General features: G+C 39.9%; 1 protein-coding gene across 1 annotated transcript; it reads left to right on the top strand.

Annotated features, from left to right (window-relative positions):
* The first annotated feature begins 695 nt into the window (after positions 1-695).
* LOC145058804 (zinc finger (CCCH-type) family protein) lies at positions 696-4,560 on the top strand. The gene is made up of 13 exons (XM_079006696.1): positions 696-1,269; positions 1,372-1,464; positions 1,550-1,837; positions 1,948-2,020; positions 2,105-2,237; positions 2,349-2,502; positions 2,577-2,660; positions 2,751-2,873; positions 2,948-3,118; positions 3,269-3,403; positions 3,472-3,567; positions 3,647-3,942; positions 4,037-4,560. The coding sequence occupies exons 1-13, from the start codon at positions 754-756 to the stop codon at positions 4,281-4,283; spliced, it is 2,409 nt and encodes an 802-aa protein (XP_078862822.1). The 5' UTR covers positions 696-753; the 3' UTR covers positions 4,284-4,560.
* Positions 4,561-20,111: the final 15,551 nt, after the last annotated feature.

Here is a 20,111-nt window from a genome sequence, read left to right as displayed (position 1 = left end):
ACATTTTTGGTTCATTTTTGTTTTTTTATATATCTTAAAGATTTTTTTTAGGGAAATGGCTCAATTTATATGAATGGCCCCTAGATTTTGTTGAACTTGACACTTTTTGTCCTATTTTTGTTTTAAATAAAAAGGTTTTGTGCGAAGCTCGAATCACCTACTAGTCTACTCTAATAAATGAAAATCTTTTTGCCACATGTCACATTCTCATTGATTTGACCACATGTCATTTTCTGGTTTTTTTTAATTAAATTTTTTCCACATGGAATTTTATGGTTTTTTTTTTTCATTTTATCAATTACACATAATATTTAAATGTAATAATTATAATAAATGCATATCTTTATTGACTTTATTTTTAATTTTAAAAATTTTAAATTAAAACTGCATTAGTTTCCTTTGTTAAAAATTCTAAATTATTTGTTTAATTTAAAAAAAAAGAAAAAAATACATTAATTTTAATAATTTAATATTTTTTTAATTTTTCTTATAAATTCAAAGTTTTAAATATTTAGAATTTCATATCTAATTTTTTTTTTTAAATGAATCCATATAAAACATTTACACCTGGTTAATATTAATATATAAAATATAATGGTTTAAACAAAAATTTATTTAAAGTAATTTAGTTTTTATTTTTATTTTTATTTTTACATGACTAAAATCTAAAGTTGAAGTATCAAAAACATAAGCGAACAAGTAAAAAGAGAACATCTCTGAACTGAAACACATCCTAAAACCCAAACTGTTACGATGATGGCAACTGAAACCCTAGATACTCCGACCAATGGCCCCACACCCAACGGCACCGGTGAAACAAACCCGCCGGAAGACTGCGCAACTGTCTCTCATTCTTCTCCAGATGCAAAACCAGTAGAAGATGTGGAACAAGGAGAAAAGCGTAAGAAAACCGAATCCGAAACCGTTGAGAAAACCACTTCAATTCACCCTCTATCGAAGACGAGTCTCTGTTCTTATTTCAGGCGGACAGGCGGTGAGTGTAGCCACGGAGAAACGTGCCGGTATGCTCATGGGGAGGAAGAGCTCCGGCCACGACCTGATAATACATGGGACCCTACTTCAGAGAGGGCGAAGAAGTTGAAGTTAGAGAATGAAGATAGAGACAAAGCGGACGAAAGAGATGACGAAGTTATGATGACGGAAACGATATCAGAAGATGGATGCTCTGAGTCTGCGCTTGATAAGTGTTTAGTGAATCTTCCGATGAAGTGGAGTTCGGATAATTTACGGAACTTTCTCAACGAGCAGGTGAATTCTTCTCTCTACTGCATTATTGAATTTTGAAGGTTTTGATTGATAGCGGTGAATGGTGATCTCTTTTTACTGATACGAGCTTCTTCTGATTTCCAGGGAATCGAGTATAAATCAGCTAAGACAAAGAAAGGAATGATTGTAGGATTTGTTACCTTTGAAACCACAGAGCAAGTGAAAACTGGAATCGAGGTATTATCTACTTATCAAAATCGACATGATTTCTGCAACCCAATAGAACTAATCCAGTTTCTCTAATCAAACCTTGTTTCAACAGAAGCTGCAGGGGAAGCCATTTGGGAATAGAACTTTAAAGATAGCAGATGTCATCCCAAGATCTTTTGACAGAAACGTGAAACCAAAAATGGTTTCAGACAATTCAGATACATCAGAACCTGCAAACGAGGTTGAAGATGGAGATTCCGTTAATGACAGTTCTACCCCTGGAAGCTCTGTATTGAAAGGTAGAAGTGCCAGGGAAGTTGTGACTCCACTTGCTCATTTGTCTTACAAAGATCAACTGGAACACAAGAAGACTTCTCTTGCACAGACTATGAAAAAACTTGTGAGCAACACAATCACATACCCTAACAATTATTTTTCCTATTTCTTGATGAATTGGAATCATTGATTCACTTCTCAACCTGATATAAACATACTTTCTTCATCTTGTAGACTCGAAATGCACGTAAAGCTTGTCCAAATGGTGTTTCACTTCCAGATTGGATTCTTAATTCCAGGGAAATTGGTAATTTTCAGTTTTGCTAAGAATAACTTTATCAATTCATCATCTTTCTTGCTATTTATATATTCATTTTTTTTATGGTTGCAGGTGGTCTTCCATGCAAACTAGAGGGGATAATTGAATCACCACTTGTAAATGGATACAGAAACAAATGTGAATTTTCAGTTGGATATTCTTTACAAGGAAAACCTACAGTGGGATTTTCTTTAGGAAACTTCAGGTTCTTTGATTTAATAATTTACCATTCATTCTTTTAATTTTTGTTATTATAAATATAGAATTTGAATTTCTTCCCATGAATTTAAAAAAAAAAAAACGTGATGAAAATCAGGGAAGGTGTGACAGCAGTTGAAGAACCTCTAGATTGTCCAAATGTTTCTAGAATCGGTTGTAAGTATGCTGAAATCTTCCAGAAGTTTCTAGAAAGTTCAACTTTCCCTATTTGGAATAGGATGAATAATACTGGATTTTGGCGCCAACTAACAGTAAGTTAAACTAGTATTTAAAATAATTTATTTGTAACAAACAACTGAAATCATAATCTTTTCATTATAACTAGGTCAGAGAAGGAAGGACACCTGGCAAGATTGCTGAGGTGGAATCTGGTGAATCAAATGTTTCAGAAGTCTTGGTTATGGTTCAGGTTGTGTTTAGATTTTGCTTATTTAGAAAGTTACAAATTTTCTTTTTTTTCCATTATTGACCTTTTATGTGTTATGATTTATTTACACAGATTTGCTCAAAGGGTATTGATGATGAAGCTATAAATGTTGAACTTGAGAAAATGGCTGAAGCTTTTGTAATTGGAGCTTCTACAAATTCTCCCTCTTTGCCTCTTACTGTGTTGGTTGTTCAGGTATATTTTTAAATGTTACATTATTCATTATTCATTTTATTAAAATATTATTTTTTCTATAAATATATATGAAGGATCATCAAGGAATATCCAATGTGGCACCAGCTGATGCTCCATTGCGCCACCTGTCACTTACCAAGGGTGAAAGTAGATTAATGGAGGATTCTGAAATTGTTGCAGAAGCTAGAATTCAAGATTATATAAATAATCTTCGGTTTTTTATATCCCCTACAGCTTTTTTCCAAGTAATATATATTATATAAATATAACTTCTCTTTTGGCCTTTTCAATTTACATATAATTTCAAAGGATCTGTTTTGTTAGACAATGGAATGGAATCTACAATTCCATTCCTTCACCAATTCCATTCCACCTAAAATTTCAAAATCTTGTAGGTGAACACCCTTGCAGCTGAAAAACTCTACTCCCTTGCTGGAGATTGGGCCAATTTAGGGCCCAATACCTTACTTTTTGATGTATGTTGTGGGACCGGAACCATTGGGCTTACCCTAGCCCACCGTGTTGGAATGGTAAATTACCATTTTGTCCATTAAAAATCTTTAATATATTTCATAGGCTTATAGTTTTTTGTTTTTAGGTGGTTGGAATTGAAATGAATGCTTCTGCAGTAGCCGATGCAAATCGGAATGCTGAAATCAATGGAATCAAAAACTGCAGATTTGTCTGTTCAAAAGTGAGAATAATTCAAAAAAAAAAAAACCGAATTTCTCAAATTTTGTAGACATCAATTGTTTTATTGATCTCATTTACAGGCGGAAGATGTTATGGGGTCGCTATTAAAAGAGTACTTAACAAAAAAACTAGACTCCGGAATCAGTGATTCCAATGTTGGTATCAAAGAAGATGAGAAAAAGGATATCAAAGAAGTTAAAAAGGAAGAAGAAAATAATTCTGTTAATGAAAACAATAATAATAATAATAATAATAATAATGAGAAAAAGATGGAGTATTTTGAAAATGTGGTGGCTATTGTGGATCCTCCACGTGTTGGACTTCATCCCACTGTAATCAAGGCTCTTAGGACTCATTCACGTTTAAAAAGGCTTGTGTAAGTAAAACTAAAACTAATTTTACATTCTCCACCTTTCTTTTTCCCATTTGTGACGATATCTACCCTGTTTTTTTTTTTTTTTTTTTTGCAGTTACATTTCGTGTAATCCTGAAAGTTTAATGGCAAATGCAATTGAGCTTTGTACTCCTTCTGATGATAGTAATGAGAAAGGGAATAAGAACAATAGAGGATGGAGAAATATGAGTAGTGCTGGTTTGGCTAGACATAGAGCCAAATCTATGCCTACTTCTGAACCCTTTAAGCCGGTCAAAGCCATGGCTGTTGACCTTTTCCCACATACCCCACATTGTGAACTTGTCATGCTTCTTGAAAGGTAAAGTAAGTAAAATCTTACTTCCTAACATTTTTTTTACTTAAACATCACATGTGAAAGAAAAAAAAATGTGTTATTTGTATTATTTAGTGATTTTGATAATGTTTTATCTTTTTTGTTTTTTTTTTTTTTTTTTTAAGTTTTGTATTCATTTGTTTTTCATGAAAACGTTTTTGTATTGGTTGAGGATCTTAAAAGGAGGATATGGTTGTCGAGTTTTGCGAGAGAATAGTGAAAGATGTCTAACTTTTTGGATTTGAGATGTATTTTATGTTTAGATACGTTTTGGGCTATTTTTTTTTTATTTATTTAATCGCGTGACAAAATGAATTAAGCCAAAAAAAATGTAGCAAGACACTAACCTGTTTAACTGTTTATCTATAATATTGATGAATTTTCTTAGAAATGAGAAATGCTTTAGAAACGAAATTATAATCTTAGTGTAAAATGATAGTTTAGTCTAATTGAGATGATTTATATACAATACGTTATTTATACAGACATTGTTACATCGTATAGAACTTAATAGATGAAAAAAGAAAAAATAACCATCTTCTGTAGAAAATGTATATTTACAAAGTTTAATAGATGATGTGGCAGTCATGAAGTAGTTTATAATTTTTTTTAAATGGCAATATAATTTATAAGATTTTCAATAGGTTTTAAAAATATGTTTATAATAATGTAAAACAGGACACAACTAATAAACTTTCTAATTAGACATACGTAGGGCAAAATTCAACAAAAGGTCTTATAGACATTTTCACATGATTACCCGAAAAATATAGGTTTTCTTTTCCAGGAAAGTTGATTTGATTTTGTTTTTTACCATTTAAGGTATTGTTTACTTGGTAAACTCAGTTAACAAGTTGAAGATGTTACATTAATTTTGGACCAATATACATCATATTCATTTGTTTTAGAGTGGACAGTGAATTGTTTTGCAAAAATGTAACAAGTTTTTTGAAATTTGTGGATAGATTCAAGGGTTAATGTCAATAAAGGGTAACCAACTATCTAAAATGTTTAAAAACATCATTAGAAGGTAACAATCTATTGTCTTGTTTTTGATTGGGAAAATGTTACTCTAGCACAACTAAGTTTGGGCATTTACCCATTCAGTCACTTAAGTATTTTTTTGTACAAGAGATGATTAAAGTTAAATTTTACCTATCAATTACGTTATTATATGACCTGATAGAGTCGGTTACTTTTATGATGTGACATTTTCAATTACATTTCTTTATATCTTTTAAGGGCCACCTAACTTTTCCTCGTTTATTCCTATTCATCGTCGTCTATGCTTTTATCTTTGTCCTTGCTTTATAAGTTGTACCGAAAGCACCCTTATCCAAAACCTCTGTAGAAGCCCTAAAAAGATCCTCCAAATTGAACGCCAGGTTACTCCCCTAAAAAAAACAAGGTCCACGTTTCCATTTCAAAAGCTTCTCGATCGCAAATTCTCCATGCATTTTTTATTATTATATATTCTCTACAAATCCTGATTTTTAGCTTTTGTCTTCAAATACCAAACAACCAACAACAAGGCTAGTAGTTCTAGCACTAAGATGGAACACCCAATCACGATCCCAAGGATTGCAGATTCACCCAGTTTTGAGTGTTTTTTTAGGAGAAAGAGCATGACGTGATAATGAATCAGAATCAGGAGCGAGGTTGTTTCCAAGAAAAGCTAAGTTAGGAAATCTTTAGATAGATCAAGCCATGGTTCAAGTGAAAAAGTTGTTAGACAAATCTATAATCTGTAAAATCGGGGATTTCAAAACAGTAAGGTGAGTCAGACTTGAAATGCAAGCAGAAATGCTTCCGGTGAAACCATTATTGAAGAGATTAAGAACAGAGAGATTGCCCCAGACGGATAAATTCAATGGTAATAGACCATAGAAGCTATTGCATTGAAGATGTAGAGATGTTAAGTTTGTTAAATTGGAGAAATCAGACATAAAAGGACCAGATAATCCATTGGATCTTAAACTCAAGATATGTAGATTTGATAGTCGACTGAGAGTGTTTAGAGGATATTTTTGGATGAAATCGAGTAAGATCTTCTTATCTTCAATAGGTTTGTAACATTCGTAATTTAGTATGTTTCCTTTTAGCCCATTAATGCAAAATCTATATCTTTTTGGTCCCTAGCTAGTACGCGGGGCGTACTCTATGAGTACGCTTAGCATACTAGCTTTTTTTGGACGCCGGATTCATCCACGTATGTGAAGCGTACGTGGAGTACACATGGCGTACGTGGTGTAGGGGCAAACCCTAATTTTTAGGGTTTACACCATATTTAAGCAACTTATACCACCTTTTTACATTCTATTGATCAACCTCCGCCACTCTCTACCCTAAAAACGAAACCCTAAGTGCTTTTGGTGAGTTTTGAGCTTGAAAGTGTGTTTGGAAGTAGCTTGTGCTTATAGATCCAGAGTTATCTTCACCTTAGCAAGCCATTTGAGGTAAAAAGATCTCATCTTGATGATTCTATGTGCTAGATCTAACTTAGGGTGTTATTTATGCAATTTTTTAGTCTTTTGAGCTAAAAATGAGTTTATGGTCTACTCTAGAAGCCATGTATCTAAGATCTTAGCTCCATTAAGGTCCCTTGTCCATAAAAATGTAAACTTTATATAAGATATTGGTCCATGCAAGTTTTAAGAGTCTTATTAAGCTATTTTTTTTAGTGTTGGGCCCCATTAAGTCATGCATGGGTGTAAAGTTGTCAACTTTACGTATTAAGTTGCCATTTAGAATCAGATTTGAGAGTTTAACATGTTCGCTTGACTAATTAAGTGATTAATGGGTTGAGTTGATAATCTGGGAGTACGTTGGGTGTACCCAGCTGGTATGCTGCGCGTACTGGCCCCGGAAGGAGTACGCTAAGCGTACGAGCTGAGTACGTCCCCCGTACTCAACAGATTGACCTTTGGTTTGGGCTATATTTTGGGCTTTTAGGATTTAGGTCTTGTTGGGCCATTGGACTTCTGGATTTGGGTCATAGATAGACTATGGACTTTCTTAGGATTAGATCCATGATGATTTTTGGGCCTAATTTGGAAGTTGGGCCTTACTGGGCCTTGTAATGCTATTTAGGAAATTGGGCCTTTTGAGAAAATGGGTTGGGCCTTGGTTCTGGGTCAAGTAAGAAAAAGGGTAAAATGGTCTTTTACCCTGGATATTAGTCAAGTAGCTTAGATTCTTGATTATGGGTCGAGGTCCAACTATTTATTGGATATTATTTGATGATGTTAGCGTGGGGAATTTCCGGACCAAGGGAGCCAATTCCTAACAAAAGCCCTAGGAGTTGTGACTTCCCTGACATGTATACGGGTCCTGTGCTTTCAATAGTACGGGCTCATACTACCTTCCACACCTACCCGTATTTGTCTCAGGTTATCATCACAACAACCCTAACAATACACTGCACACTATCATACACATGGGCTCCATCCTCACTTCCTAAAGGAACAATAAACATAAAGCAACTTACCGGCTGACCCCACACAACTCACCCTACCACTAACTGCCACACGATCCTCCTTTGGTGCCAGATAACTATTGCATGAATATAATCACATGCCGCACAACTTAAACAATCTTAGACTAAAAGATTCAATCCTACAACGGTTGGACTCAAACAAGAGCTACGCAGGAGGACCAAATCCCTTATCCTAAGATCATTTAACCCATGTAGCATGTGACTTAGCATATTCACTCAATACTCAGTTCACACGCGAAAGAGTCATACAAAAATCAATCAAGTATTCTATAAGAGATAAGGCATCATATATTAGACAATTATATCATACATCTCCTGAAGATCCATATCCTGTTACTAGCATGTTGTTCTAACATATCATAACATAATCTCAAATAACTGTGTGGTAATTTGGGGTCTACTTACTGGCTCCGGCTGATCGTACACATGGCATCCTCCTTGATTATTTTGAAACCATTGGAAAATTGTTTTAAAAAAATATTTTTCCTTAGTTTGAGACTGGACTCACACGAGTGTTCCTCCAATTCACTCAAACTAAGGCTCTGATACTAACTTGTAACATCCATAAAAATCAAAAAAAATTTAAACTTTTAAAACTGACCCAAAATCATAAATTGTTTACATCATAACTTTCAAAACATGTTCAATATCAGAGTTTTCCCAAGACCACAAGTCCAAAACATGAGGATGTGTACGGTCACGTCTTCGCCTTCCTGTGATCATCTGAAGTACCTGAAACATAACCCAAAACTGTAAGCCCAAAGCTTAGTGAGTCCCCCCAAAGTACCAACATAATCATAATAACAACAACAAACAACATGCATATGGATCCTTCAGTCTGACTGGAATGCCCCACCAGCCTACAGTCTATCTGGTACGCTCACAGAACCTTCAACATGACGGGTACGCCTCACCGAGTCTTCAGCCTATCTGGAACGTTCTCTGGGCCTTCGGCCTGACTGGTACGCCCCACTAGCTTGCAGTCTATCTGGGACGCCCTAGGTCTCTTGGCCTTGAGCACATAGCAGGACCGCCTCAACCCAACATACCATCACATATCAACATATACCATATCAAACCCTAGCTAGCATATACAGACAATCATACAAATCTAACAAATCTCTAAGCATGACATCATCCTATATACTAGGATACATATCTAACAGATCACTACAACATTGCATCATCCTATATACCAAGATATAGATGTAACATATCTCTAAGCATAACATCATCCTATATACTAGGATACAGATCTAACAGATCACTACAATATATAATCATGCGATAAACCAGGATAACAATTCAAAGGGCCGACCTTGGTGCCTTCGACCCAAAAGTACAGTGAGGAAGACTCACCTCATACTGCCAAATTTCACAGAAAGAATCTCTGGTCGCTGCCTCGCTAAAATCCACACGTTTCAAATCACCAAAATAATCATCCATCAATAATCAGATCTGGTCCACACTAATTGCCCAAACTAGGATAAAAGACCTTTTTTACCCTTTATTCAACATGACCCAAACCTAGGCCCAAACCAACAATTCAAAGGCCCAAAATCCAATTAAACACCTAAGGCCTATACATGGCCCAATTTTACAAATTGGGCCCAAACGCCTACATGGGCCTTAACCTAAGGCCCAATATTTTTTTCCTACTCCAAACTCTTACATTCAGGTGGCCCAACAAGGCCCCAAGCCACTAAGCCCAAAGAATAGCCCAAATCCAAAGCCCAAACATGCGAAGTCAACCAGACTGAGTACGCGGGGCGTACTCAGCACGTACGTGCAACGTAACCGCTTGAGGGATTTTACGCTAAGCGTACCTACTTGTACGCTCAACATACTCACCTATTCAGCCCAAAACTTGATTTCAACACTTAATCCCTTAAGACATAGCTCCAAAACATAGATCTAACTTCCTTGAGCTGGATTACCATGTAAAGTTGCTAACTTTACATTCATGCATGGCTAGATGAAGCTCTTAAGCTTAAAGAGGACTTAGCAAGTGACTTAATGCATGCATGTGACCAAAAATCCCATAAAGCTTGCACCTTTATGCTCAAGGAGTCCATAACAAGCTCAGATCTAATAGAGCAAGCCCTTAAAACGTCTTAACTCTTCAATCAACCCAAAATGGGACCAAAAGCATAACAAAACAAACTATGAGGATATCTAAACATCTACAAGCCAAGGTATGAACTAGATACCTCAAATAGATTGCAACAAGCGAGATGATTATGGATGTATGACCTTCCTTCCAAGCAAAGCACCTTCAATCTTCAAAGCTTCCTTCACAATGAGTAAAACAACCACTAAAATCCTCTCAAGGCCTCAAGAACACCGCCAAGAAAGCTTAAGGGATGATTTAGGGTTTTAGGAGGTTTGGAGGTGGTAAAGAGGCCACCCTAGGGTCTTAAGGTGTTTATATAGGGTACAACACACTTAAATTATGGTTTCTTGCACTCCTTGTATGCCCAACGTACGAGGCCGAGGCTTCGCGATCCATCTGCTGACTAGGCTTAGCGTACACCAATGTACGCCTCGCATAATGGTCCTCGCACAAGTACGCCCAACAAACTTCCCATGTACGCCCCGCGTACTAGGGTTTTCCCCAAACCCTAAATTCTTCCGAAGGCCATAACTTCTTCATTATAAAACCAATTTCGACGATCCTTATATCCATGAAAAGGTAATGAGAAACTCTACACTTTTATCATCTCATAATTGCCTTAAAATTTGCCGAATAAAAATCCAATTTCCATAAAGGTCCGAGCTGACATTTTACCAAAATACCCCTTGGATCTAAAATACAAACCGAACCCCCATATCATCTAAATTTACATCACCCACATCCAAATAGGTCCATATCTCATTTCCTCGAAGATCCTGAGCCTGATAATACCCAATCTTCGGTCACCACTCCGGAATAGGAAATGATTTGGAACAAGGTATTACATAATGACTAACTGCGCAAAACAATACATTAGTGACCAATTAGGTAAAATGATGAAATTTAGTTGTGCTACAATAGCATTTCCCTTTTTGATAAACATACCATTGTTAGAATAAAATTTTAAAAACAAAGTAATAGTTTGAATGATATTTTTTAAATCAAAACTATAGTTCGTTACCTTTTTGATGACATTGTTTTATTTGAATGACATTTTAAAACATTTTGAATACTTGGTTACCCTTTTATGACATTAACACTAGATTTAACTAAAAGAATAAATAGTAAATTTGGTCTGTATTTTTTGTTGAAACTATGGATAAAGTCTAATTTTTTTCAACATGCACCAGGTCCACTATAAGTTTTTTTTTTCTTTTGTATGAATTTAGTCATCGATAAACTTGAAATAATCTCTATCTATCTTTCTCTCTCTTGTCTAATGCCTCCCACCCCTCCAGTCTTGTTTACTTTTCTTTTGTTAAAAAACTAAAATTTATAAAAACACCCAAAAACTCTCTCTCAGACTAATCACCATAGATCACCTCCCCATTGGAAACTCACCCAATGCTCGCCAAAAAAATGCTTGAATGGAATGAAATATATAATCGGAGAAGCATATAATCTAATAGCTTTATATTTGATCTAGACTGCATGACTGATAGCTTAAACATAACACCACTAAAACTTCACTCAACGCCGGTGGAGAAAGATCGAGGTGTACATAGACCAAAAAACTTTTTAGAACACTTACTCCTTTTCATCATTTATGATGTATAGACCACCTTTGAGCTCTCAAGTTCATCATCTAATCTATTGCATCTTCATGCATGTCTTATAAATCATGAAGATGAAAACCTCCAATCAAGTGAAAAAGGAATTTCTTAAAGCTTTACTTGAGTTTTGTCTTGATTTATGCTTTGAATTAATTTCAAACCCACTGAATTAGATTAATATGTTATGCGTTTAGAATCATCAATGAAGCTTGGATCATGGTAGAACCTAGTTTTATTTTGAGACAACAAACTAGTCAAAATCTAATTACAACATATGTCTCAAACGAGACTTGAAAATGAGCTTTACCGGTATAAATGGAAATTCATGTGTAAAAATGGGTAAAACACCCATTGATTCATTTTTTTTGGCTTTTGATCATGTTATTAAGTTCTTAATATGTTTAGGAAATGACTCATATCATCATTAATGCAAAACATGGATGAAAACTCAAACTAGTCATTACATACAAGTTTACAGTCTTCAAATAGAATTTTTGAAATGATCATTTTGATCCATGATCCGATGTTGTTAATAATAATATGAAAGCATTAGAACATGTGAAATTAAGTTTAAAAAGTATCTTAATTATTAAAAACTATTAAAAATGGTGTGTGGAGCGTCAACACTAGATTTAACAAAGTACATTATTGTCTTTAGTGTTTCTGGTGTGAGTTTCTATTCACACGAGTCGTATAATATCTTGTCTCCAAACCATAAAGACTTATTAGTTTAATCTTATCGCTTTAAGGAACCATTTGGATGGTTCCATTGATCATATAAAGTCATATTAAGAAGGTTTAAAGGTTTAAAAGAGCTGGCTAAGTGTATGAGCTTAATGGTGATTAATGAGAGTTAATTAGTGTTAATTCTATGTTTTATAGCTTATAAGTATTGCTTGGAGGCTACTTTATTGGTGGCACTTCTTTATCATCCTTACACTTGGACGAGCTTGGTGGTTATTGGTTTACAACACTTGTGCGTAACTACCGAATACATGTCCCTTATACGACTACAAATGATTTTTATGAATTAAATATATTAATGATGTTTGCTTTGGATATATGTCTACAAGTACAGTGTAACACCCAAAATCAGGAAGGCCAAGAAAAGAAAGGAAACCCTAAGTTAAAGGGCCGACTCGTCGAGTCCAAGGAGGAACTCGGCGAGTCCGAGCGGGATCCGGGTTAAGGAGTAAGTGACCGACTCGGCAAGTCGGCTAAGGGGACTCGGCGAGTCTGGTCTGAACGGGGAAAACCCTAATCTCGGGAGTTGTATCCTATATAAAGGGTGTTATGTCCCTCCCTCAGCCTCCATATCATCCTAGAGAACCTGTAAACCCTAGATTTCGTGTGAGCTTCCATCAGTTGAGAGAAATAGCTTTGGAGGAAGGAAACTTTAGAAAGGAACTTGAAGATCAAGAAGGTTGCTTCAAAGGGGAGGTGTAGATCCGAGATCTACTTCAGTTTGTGTTCATCTTGGAGGTAATAAGATGCTATCTTCCCTCCTTTGCATCTAGATCTATTTTTTGTTATGAGATTTGGGGGTTTTATGGTTGTTTGAGACCCAATTCGAGCTTGGGGCTAAGATATGTGGTTGCCACTTCAGATCTAGTGTTGGGATGGTCCATTATGTCATAAAGCATCAAATATTGAGTAATTGGTGAAGCCCTTTTGTCCTAAAACCTAGCCCCAGTGTGTTTTGAGCTTAGATCTCTTTAGTTATACGTAAAGTTTGCAACTTTACGTGAGGATTGAGCTTTGGAAGTATGGATTTATGATTTGGAGCCCCTGCATGGCTCGAAAAGCCACTATATGGATTAAGAACCGGAGCGACTCAGCGAGTCACATGGGTGGACTCGGCGAGTTGGTTGAAGTTGGGCAAGAACTCGGCGAGTTGGAAGAACAGCTCGACGAGTCTGTTGAAGATTGCCTTGGACTCGGCGAGTCTGTTCTTGGACTCGGCGAGTCAAGTCGCGAAACCCCAAACCCTTCGAGTTAAGACTCGGATCAGTGAGTTGAGTGGGAACTCGGTGAGTTGGACAGGACAAGACTCGGAAATTGGTGAACTCGGCGAGTCAGTAGGCAGACTCGGCGAGTAGGGTTGACCTGGAAGGTTGACTTTGACCAGGACTTTGACGTTGACCAGAGTTGACTTAGTTGACTTTCGGGGGACAGTTAGACTAAGTGTTGCATTGATATTGGTAGCTCGGGGAGCTAGTGGAGCAGGAGTTCAGAGAGTTACCGGGTAGCAGCTAGAGGGGTTATCAGCAAGTTCAGCAAGTGCAGGTGAGTTTCCCTTTGTGTGAATGGGTCTAAGGCCACAATGCCGGCCCATGTAGTTATGAGTAGAAGACCCGAGGGTTAGCCTTAGGCATAGTATGCTAGTATGATATTCAGGACGAGGTCCAATGATAGTGGGAGGGTGCCCGAGGAATGGTTTATATGTAGTTTATACTTGTTTTCTGTGTGATACATGTATGTGCCTGGTAGGGAGGTGAGTGTGGGCGAGGTCCCGTATCTCACCAATAGCAGAGTGTGGATGGTGTTCCACATCTCATTAGCAGCAGAACAGGGGAGAGGCCCAAGTTAGGGAAAGAGTGAGTGTGGGGTGGGCCCATATCTCACTATCAGTAGGAGCGTGGACGGGGTTCCATGACTCATCAGTAGCAGGACATGGGTGAGGCCCAAGATAGGCGAGGCCTTTAAAACAGGATTCGGTAGTGTATGTTTAGTGTGAATGTGTTGCGATATGTTTATGTGTTAGTATTGTTGGCGGGCGAGGCCCAATGACAGGCGAGGCCTGGAGCGGCGGGGCCGTTGTAGCAGGCGAGGCCCGAGGTAGGGGCGAGGCTCAGAATAGCGGGCGTGGCCCAGTATGTGCAGCATATGGTTATGCATGGTATGTGGTAGGTTTGGGAACTCACTAAGCTTCGTGCTTACGGTTTTCAGTTTTGGTTTCAGGTACTTCCGGTAGCGGAGGGAAGAGCTCAGGGTGATCGCATGGCAGACACCATAGATTAGACAGCCTGAGAATGTTTTACTCTGATAACAAACATGTGTTTTGGAAATTAATACTCTGATTATGTTTTGGATTGATGATTTTGCTTTAAGTAATGTTTTATTTAAAGAAATTTTTAGTCTTAAATTTTGGGACGTTACAAGTTGGTATCAGAGCCTTGGTTTGAGGGATTCGGACGTACTCTCGGGTGTGTCTGAACTCAAACTAAGGAATTGGTATGGAAGTTTTCAAAATGAAAAGACAGTTTTGTAAAAAGAGTTTGAGAAAGAAAAACAGTTTTAGAAAAGCAAAAAGAATTCAGAAAGAAAAGAAGTTTAAAAAGAGAAAAGGGGTGTGGTGCATGTAATCAGCCAAGCTCAAGTAAGTACCCCAAAATACCCATACAAGTTTATGTTATGATTATCAGTTAGTAGAAAAGCATGCTAGATTAGGACTAAGGATCTAGGGAGGATGCCTTATGTGCCTATTATATGTGCTTGAGCTGCATGATAATGCTGATTAGACAGTAGTTGGTTTGCATGTTTAGGTTATGCCTGAGTTTATGAGTTTGTGTTGCATGCTAGTACAGATTCTTGCTATGTGGATATGATTGCTTGAGTATGTTATGGTTAGATTTTCCCTTGTCTGAATGTTGCTTGCTTTGTGCATTGTGGGATTCTGAGTGATGGGAGTTAGCCATTAGGTGAATACGTCACGTCACATGTGATTAGGGTTGAATAATCTCAGAGTACTGGATTTGGCCCTATTGCGCAGCTCTTGTCTGAGTCCAACCGTGGTAGGGACGAGTCTTTAATCAAAGGATTATCCGAGCCTTTTCACATGTGATGGTATTCAGGTGATGGCTAAGTGGCATCACAAGGAGGCCTTCAGCAGCTGAGGACTGGTTTGAGTTGAGTCGGAGGTTCCCTAGGGTAAGCCTAGAATGAGGTAGTGCTGGGAGCAGTAGTAGTGGAGAAGGTACCAGGTGGAGTCGAAGCAATTCTTGAGGAAAGTACGGATAGATGTGGAAGGCAGTATGGGCCCGTACTACTAAAAGCAGAGGATCCGTACTCGATTCGAGAAAGGCCGAGACAAGACCGGGAACCTGGTAGTGCGTGTGTTTGGTCTCGCAGTAGTGATAAGTATTCTGATAGTGGTTGTGGTATATTTCTAGCATGGTGACGTTGCGAGAGAGAACAGTGGGCGGATCAGGCACCGGAGAGGGATCAGGCTCGGGTTCAGGAGCCGAGCAGCTCAAGGAGCGAATGAGGGAGTTGATATCAGTGGAGGTTACACGCAGTATTCTAGATCAGACTCCTGTGATCTTTGGCACGGTCAAGGAGGGTATACTGGAGATTTTGGATGAGAGGATGGGAGCCTTTCGTACCGAGATGATGGCTTTGATGGGAGCGCGTACCTTGACATTTCGAGAGTTCAGGGCTTGCGGGGCACCAGATTATCATGGGGCTAGGGACCCCATCGCTAGCAGCAGATGGTTGGCTGATGTTGCCAACACATTCCGTACGAGCCGGTGTCCTGAGGAGGACAAGGTCAGACTCGCCTCCTGTCTTCCGAAGAACAGAGCGAGGGATTGGTGGGAGGAGATCGGTTATGCTTTGGAGGATGATGTCGCGTTGGACGCGATGACATGGAGAGATTTCTCAGCCAGGTTCAGGGCGGAGTTTTCGCCGATTATTGAGGTGCAACAGTTGGCACGGGAGTTTCAGGATTTGACGCAGACCACTGTGACTGTGGCAGAGATCACCGCCAAGTTCAGGGAGAGGGCTCTTCTTGTACCGCAATATGTCGCAGATGAGGAGATGAAGAAGGCCCGATACCATGGGATGTTGAGGGATGACATCAGGCAGTTTGTGAGCAGGTCCAGCTGCAAAACGTTGGAGGATATGATCGCGCGAGCTAGAGAGAGAGAGATTGATTTGGAGCAGATCCGGAAGAGGAAGCCACGGGCTCGGGAAAAAGGACCAAGGGATCGGATTCGAGATCGAGGGATTATCAGGACCGCAGTTGGTGCGGGAAGTGTGACAGGGCGCATGGGGGCGCATGCAGAAGTGGTAGTGGTGGTGAGTCTGACTGCTTCAAGTGCGGTCAGACTGGTCATTTTAGTAGAGATTGTACTGTTACCACCACACAGGGATCAGACTTGATATGTTTTCACTACAATCAGCGGGGCCACAAGAAGGCCCGGTGCCCCAGTTTGCTTCCGGCAGGGCGGGTGATGGCACCTTCCCCTGCAACATTGAGGATCACAGACGGCCATTAGGGCCGTGCAGAGGCGCCTACGGTAGGAGGCAGGGATTTTCAGATGACTACCTTGGATTCGCAAGCAGCATCGGACGTTGCAGGTATGCGACTCCCGTTTTCAGTTCTTTTATTTGTGCATGATTATATTGTTATGGTTCTGCATCATTATCGGTATGAGTATTTTAATTTTGTGTGGCTTGATTGTGATCGAGTTATATGCCATCTGCATACCTTGGATATTTGAATGGTAGTTAAGGGATGTGCCCTATCGGAGAAGGTCGCTTAGGATGCAGTACCCGTAGCATGCCTAGGAGGGACATGGTATGTCTCGCTAGTTTGGAACTGTATAGTTTTAGAAATGGACTGGTTAGATCCCTAGCTATGGTAAGCTTGGGATTCCTCAGCAGACAAACTATGGAATGGTAGCAAGGATTGGGATTTCTTTTCGAGCATTGAGCAGCGAAGTGTAAGCAGGATCGAAGTAGGGGAGAATCCTCCGAGTATACAAGGGTAAGAGCACACCGATCCAGAATGAATATGCGATCTCTGAGAAGAAAAAGAAGTAGTACATCGTTTGATGGATTGAGGAGTTCAGGGTTGGAGTGTGAGAAACTCCCCATCAGCTAGTGCATGTAATGGTGATGGTTAGTACGTGGTTGGGAATTCTGGTTGGAGGATCGCCTATAGGAATTGAGTAAGTCGGAATGAAGTTCTTGAGGATAGATAACATGGGATGCTTTCGTGTTAGTAGACAGTTGCAGGGGCAACATGTAGAAAATGGTAGAGCGGCGGGAGAGCCGCAGCTTTCTCCAGCAACAGTTAGTGGTGGAAGGTGTTATAAGACTACGGGGCAGCCGTAACATTCACTAGCAGTCAGAGAGGGAAGGTGATGTAAGACTGCGGGTAAGCCGTAGCATTCCATAGTAGCTTCGTTAGCGGAGTTAGGGCGAGGCCCTTATCTTCTAGTGATCAGATAAGGATCAGGAATGGGTAGTGGATGAGAATAGTCGGGAGTTGCCTGTATAGCCCTAGAGAGGTGAGACCTTGGGAGAGGCCGCTCCAGGATGTATGAGAGTAGCAGTATAGGTGAGACCTGAGAGAAGGGTTGCTCAGTAGTATGGTTGGGTGAGACCCGTGGGTGAGGCCCGATCGAGAGTGGTTAGACAAGTGAGACTAGAAGGATAGAGGCGGGTGAGACCCGTGGGCGAGGCCCGTGAGTTTTAGTAGCACAGGTGGGACCTGGTAGGGACCTTAGTGTCGAGGTAGGGGATCGAGGATCCCAGGATTGTAGTGCCTGGATGGCAGAATAGATTGAGCAGTTATAGGTAGTCGAAGTTCCTTCGAAAGTAGCTGGGAGCAACTAGGAGTTGTGTTGGGACTAGCGACCGGTGGGAGCCGACAATCCAAATATTGTTAGAAGAGTAGGGACCAGGGTGGTCTTGGTTCATCCGGAAGGCAGATAAGGGTCGACAGAAATTTTCAGTCAGTAGCAGTGCTGGTAAGCAGTCTATGGTGGAATTCAGTTAGTTGATCGTGGGGTGCTCGACACCAAATTATAGTAGAAAGAAATGCCCAGTGGATACTGGCGATAATGACCCGTACTAGAGGTAGCGGGAATAATGGATTTGGTGAAGGATAGGACCTTCACAGTGACAAAGGAAATAGTTGGTTATGGAGCATCGCCTTGGGAAGGCAAGATAATACACAAGGAAAGAGGGGGTGAACCCCTATGGGTTCAGTTGCAGTACTAGGAGAGTACCAGAAGGATTTTCGGTTGAGTAAGTTGTGTTTGCAGAATGTTCAGGGTCAGGTTTGACCCGAGATTATTATCCGCAAGGACTAATGGTCGTTAGGACGACCGGGCGAAAGGCCAGCGAAGGTAGGCAATGGGTGTTGGATTAATAAGTAGAGTATTGGAAGCAGATCGCAGGCGGTTGGCTATAGCAAACTTCGAGGAAAAAGTTTAGTTTAAGTGGGGGAGAGTTGTAACACCCAAAATCAGGAAGGCCAAGAAAGGAAAGGAAACCCTAAGTTAAAGGGCCGACTCGTCGAGTCCAAGGAGGAACTCGGCGAGTCCGAGCGGGATCCGGGTTAAGGAGTAAGTGACCGACTTGGCGAGTCGGCTAAGGGGACTCGGTGAGTCTGGTCTGAACGGGGAAAACCCTAATCACAGGAATTGTATCCTATATAAAGGGTGTTATGTCCCTCCCCCAGCCTCCATATCATCCTAGAGAACCTGTAAACCCTAGATTTCGTGTGAGCTTCCATCAGTTGAGAGAAATAGCTTTGGAGGAAGGAAACTTTGGAAAGGAACTTGAAGATCAAGAAGGTTGCTTCAAAGGGGAGGTGTAGATCCGAGATCTACTTCAGTTTGTGTTCATCTTGGAGGTAATAAGATGCTATCTTCCCTCCTTTGCATCTAAATCTATTTTTTGTTATGAGATTTGGGGGTTTTATGGTTGTTTGAGACCCAATTCGAGCTTGGGGCTTAGATATGTGGTTGCCACTTCAGATCTAGTGTTGGGATGGTCCATTATGTCATAAAGCATCAGATATTGAGTAGTTGGTGAAGCCCTTTTGTCCTAAAACCTAGCCCCAGTGTGTTTTGAGCCTAGATATCTTTAGTTATATGTAAAGTTTGCAACTTTACGTGAGAATTGAGCTTTGGAAGTATGGATCTATGATTTGGAGCCCCTGCATGGCTCGAAAAGCCACTGTATGGATTAAGAACTGGAGCGACTCGGCGAGTCACATGGGTGGACTCGGCGAGTTGGTTGAAGTTGGGCAGGAACTCGGCGAGTTGGAAGAACAACTCGGCGAGTCTGTTCTTGGACTCGGCGAGTCAAGTCGCGAAACCCCAAACCCTTCGAGTTAAGACTCGGATCAGTGAGTTGAGTGGGAACTCGATGAGTTGGACAGGACAAGACTCGGAAATCGGTGAACTCGGCGAGTCAGTAGGCAGACTCGGCGAGTAGGGTTGACCTGGAAGGTTGACTTTGACCAGGACTTTGACGTTGACCAGAGTTGACTTAGTTGACTTTCGGGGGACAGTTAGACTAAGTGTTGCATTGATATTGGTAGCTCGGGGAGCTAGTGGAGCAGGAGTTCAGAGAGTTACCGGGCAGCAGCTAGAGGGGTTATCAGCAAGTTCAGCAAGTGCAGGTGAGTTTCCTTTTGTGTGAATGGGTCTAAGGCCACAATGTCGACCCATGTAGTTATGAGTAGAAGACCCGGGGGTTAGCCCTAGGCACAGTATGCTAGTATGATGTTTAGGACGAGGTCCAATGATAGCGGGCGGGTGCCCGAGGAATGGTTTATATGTAGTTTATACTTGT

This window comes from Lactuca serriola, chromosome 6, assembly GCF_051521515.1.
Source record: "Lactuca serriola cultivar US96UC23 chromosome 6, Lser_US96UC23_V15, whole genome shotgun sequence".
NCBI lineage: Eukaryota > Viridiplantae > Streptophyta > Magnoliopsida > Asterales > Asteraceae > Lactuca > Lactuca serriola.
The sequence above is the reverse complement of the archived record's forward strand: the minus strand, read 5'-3'. Positions and strand labels throughout refer to the sequence as shown.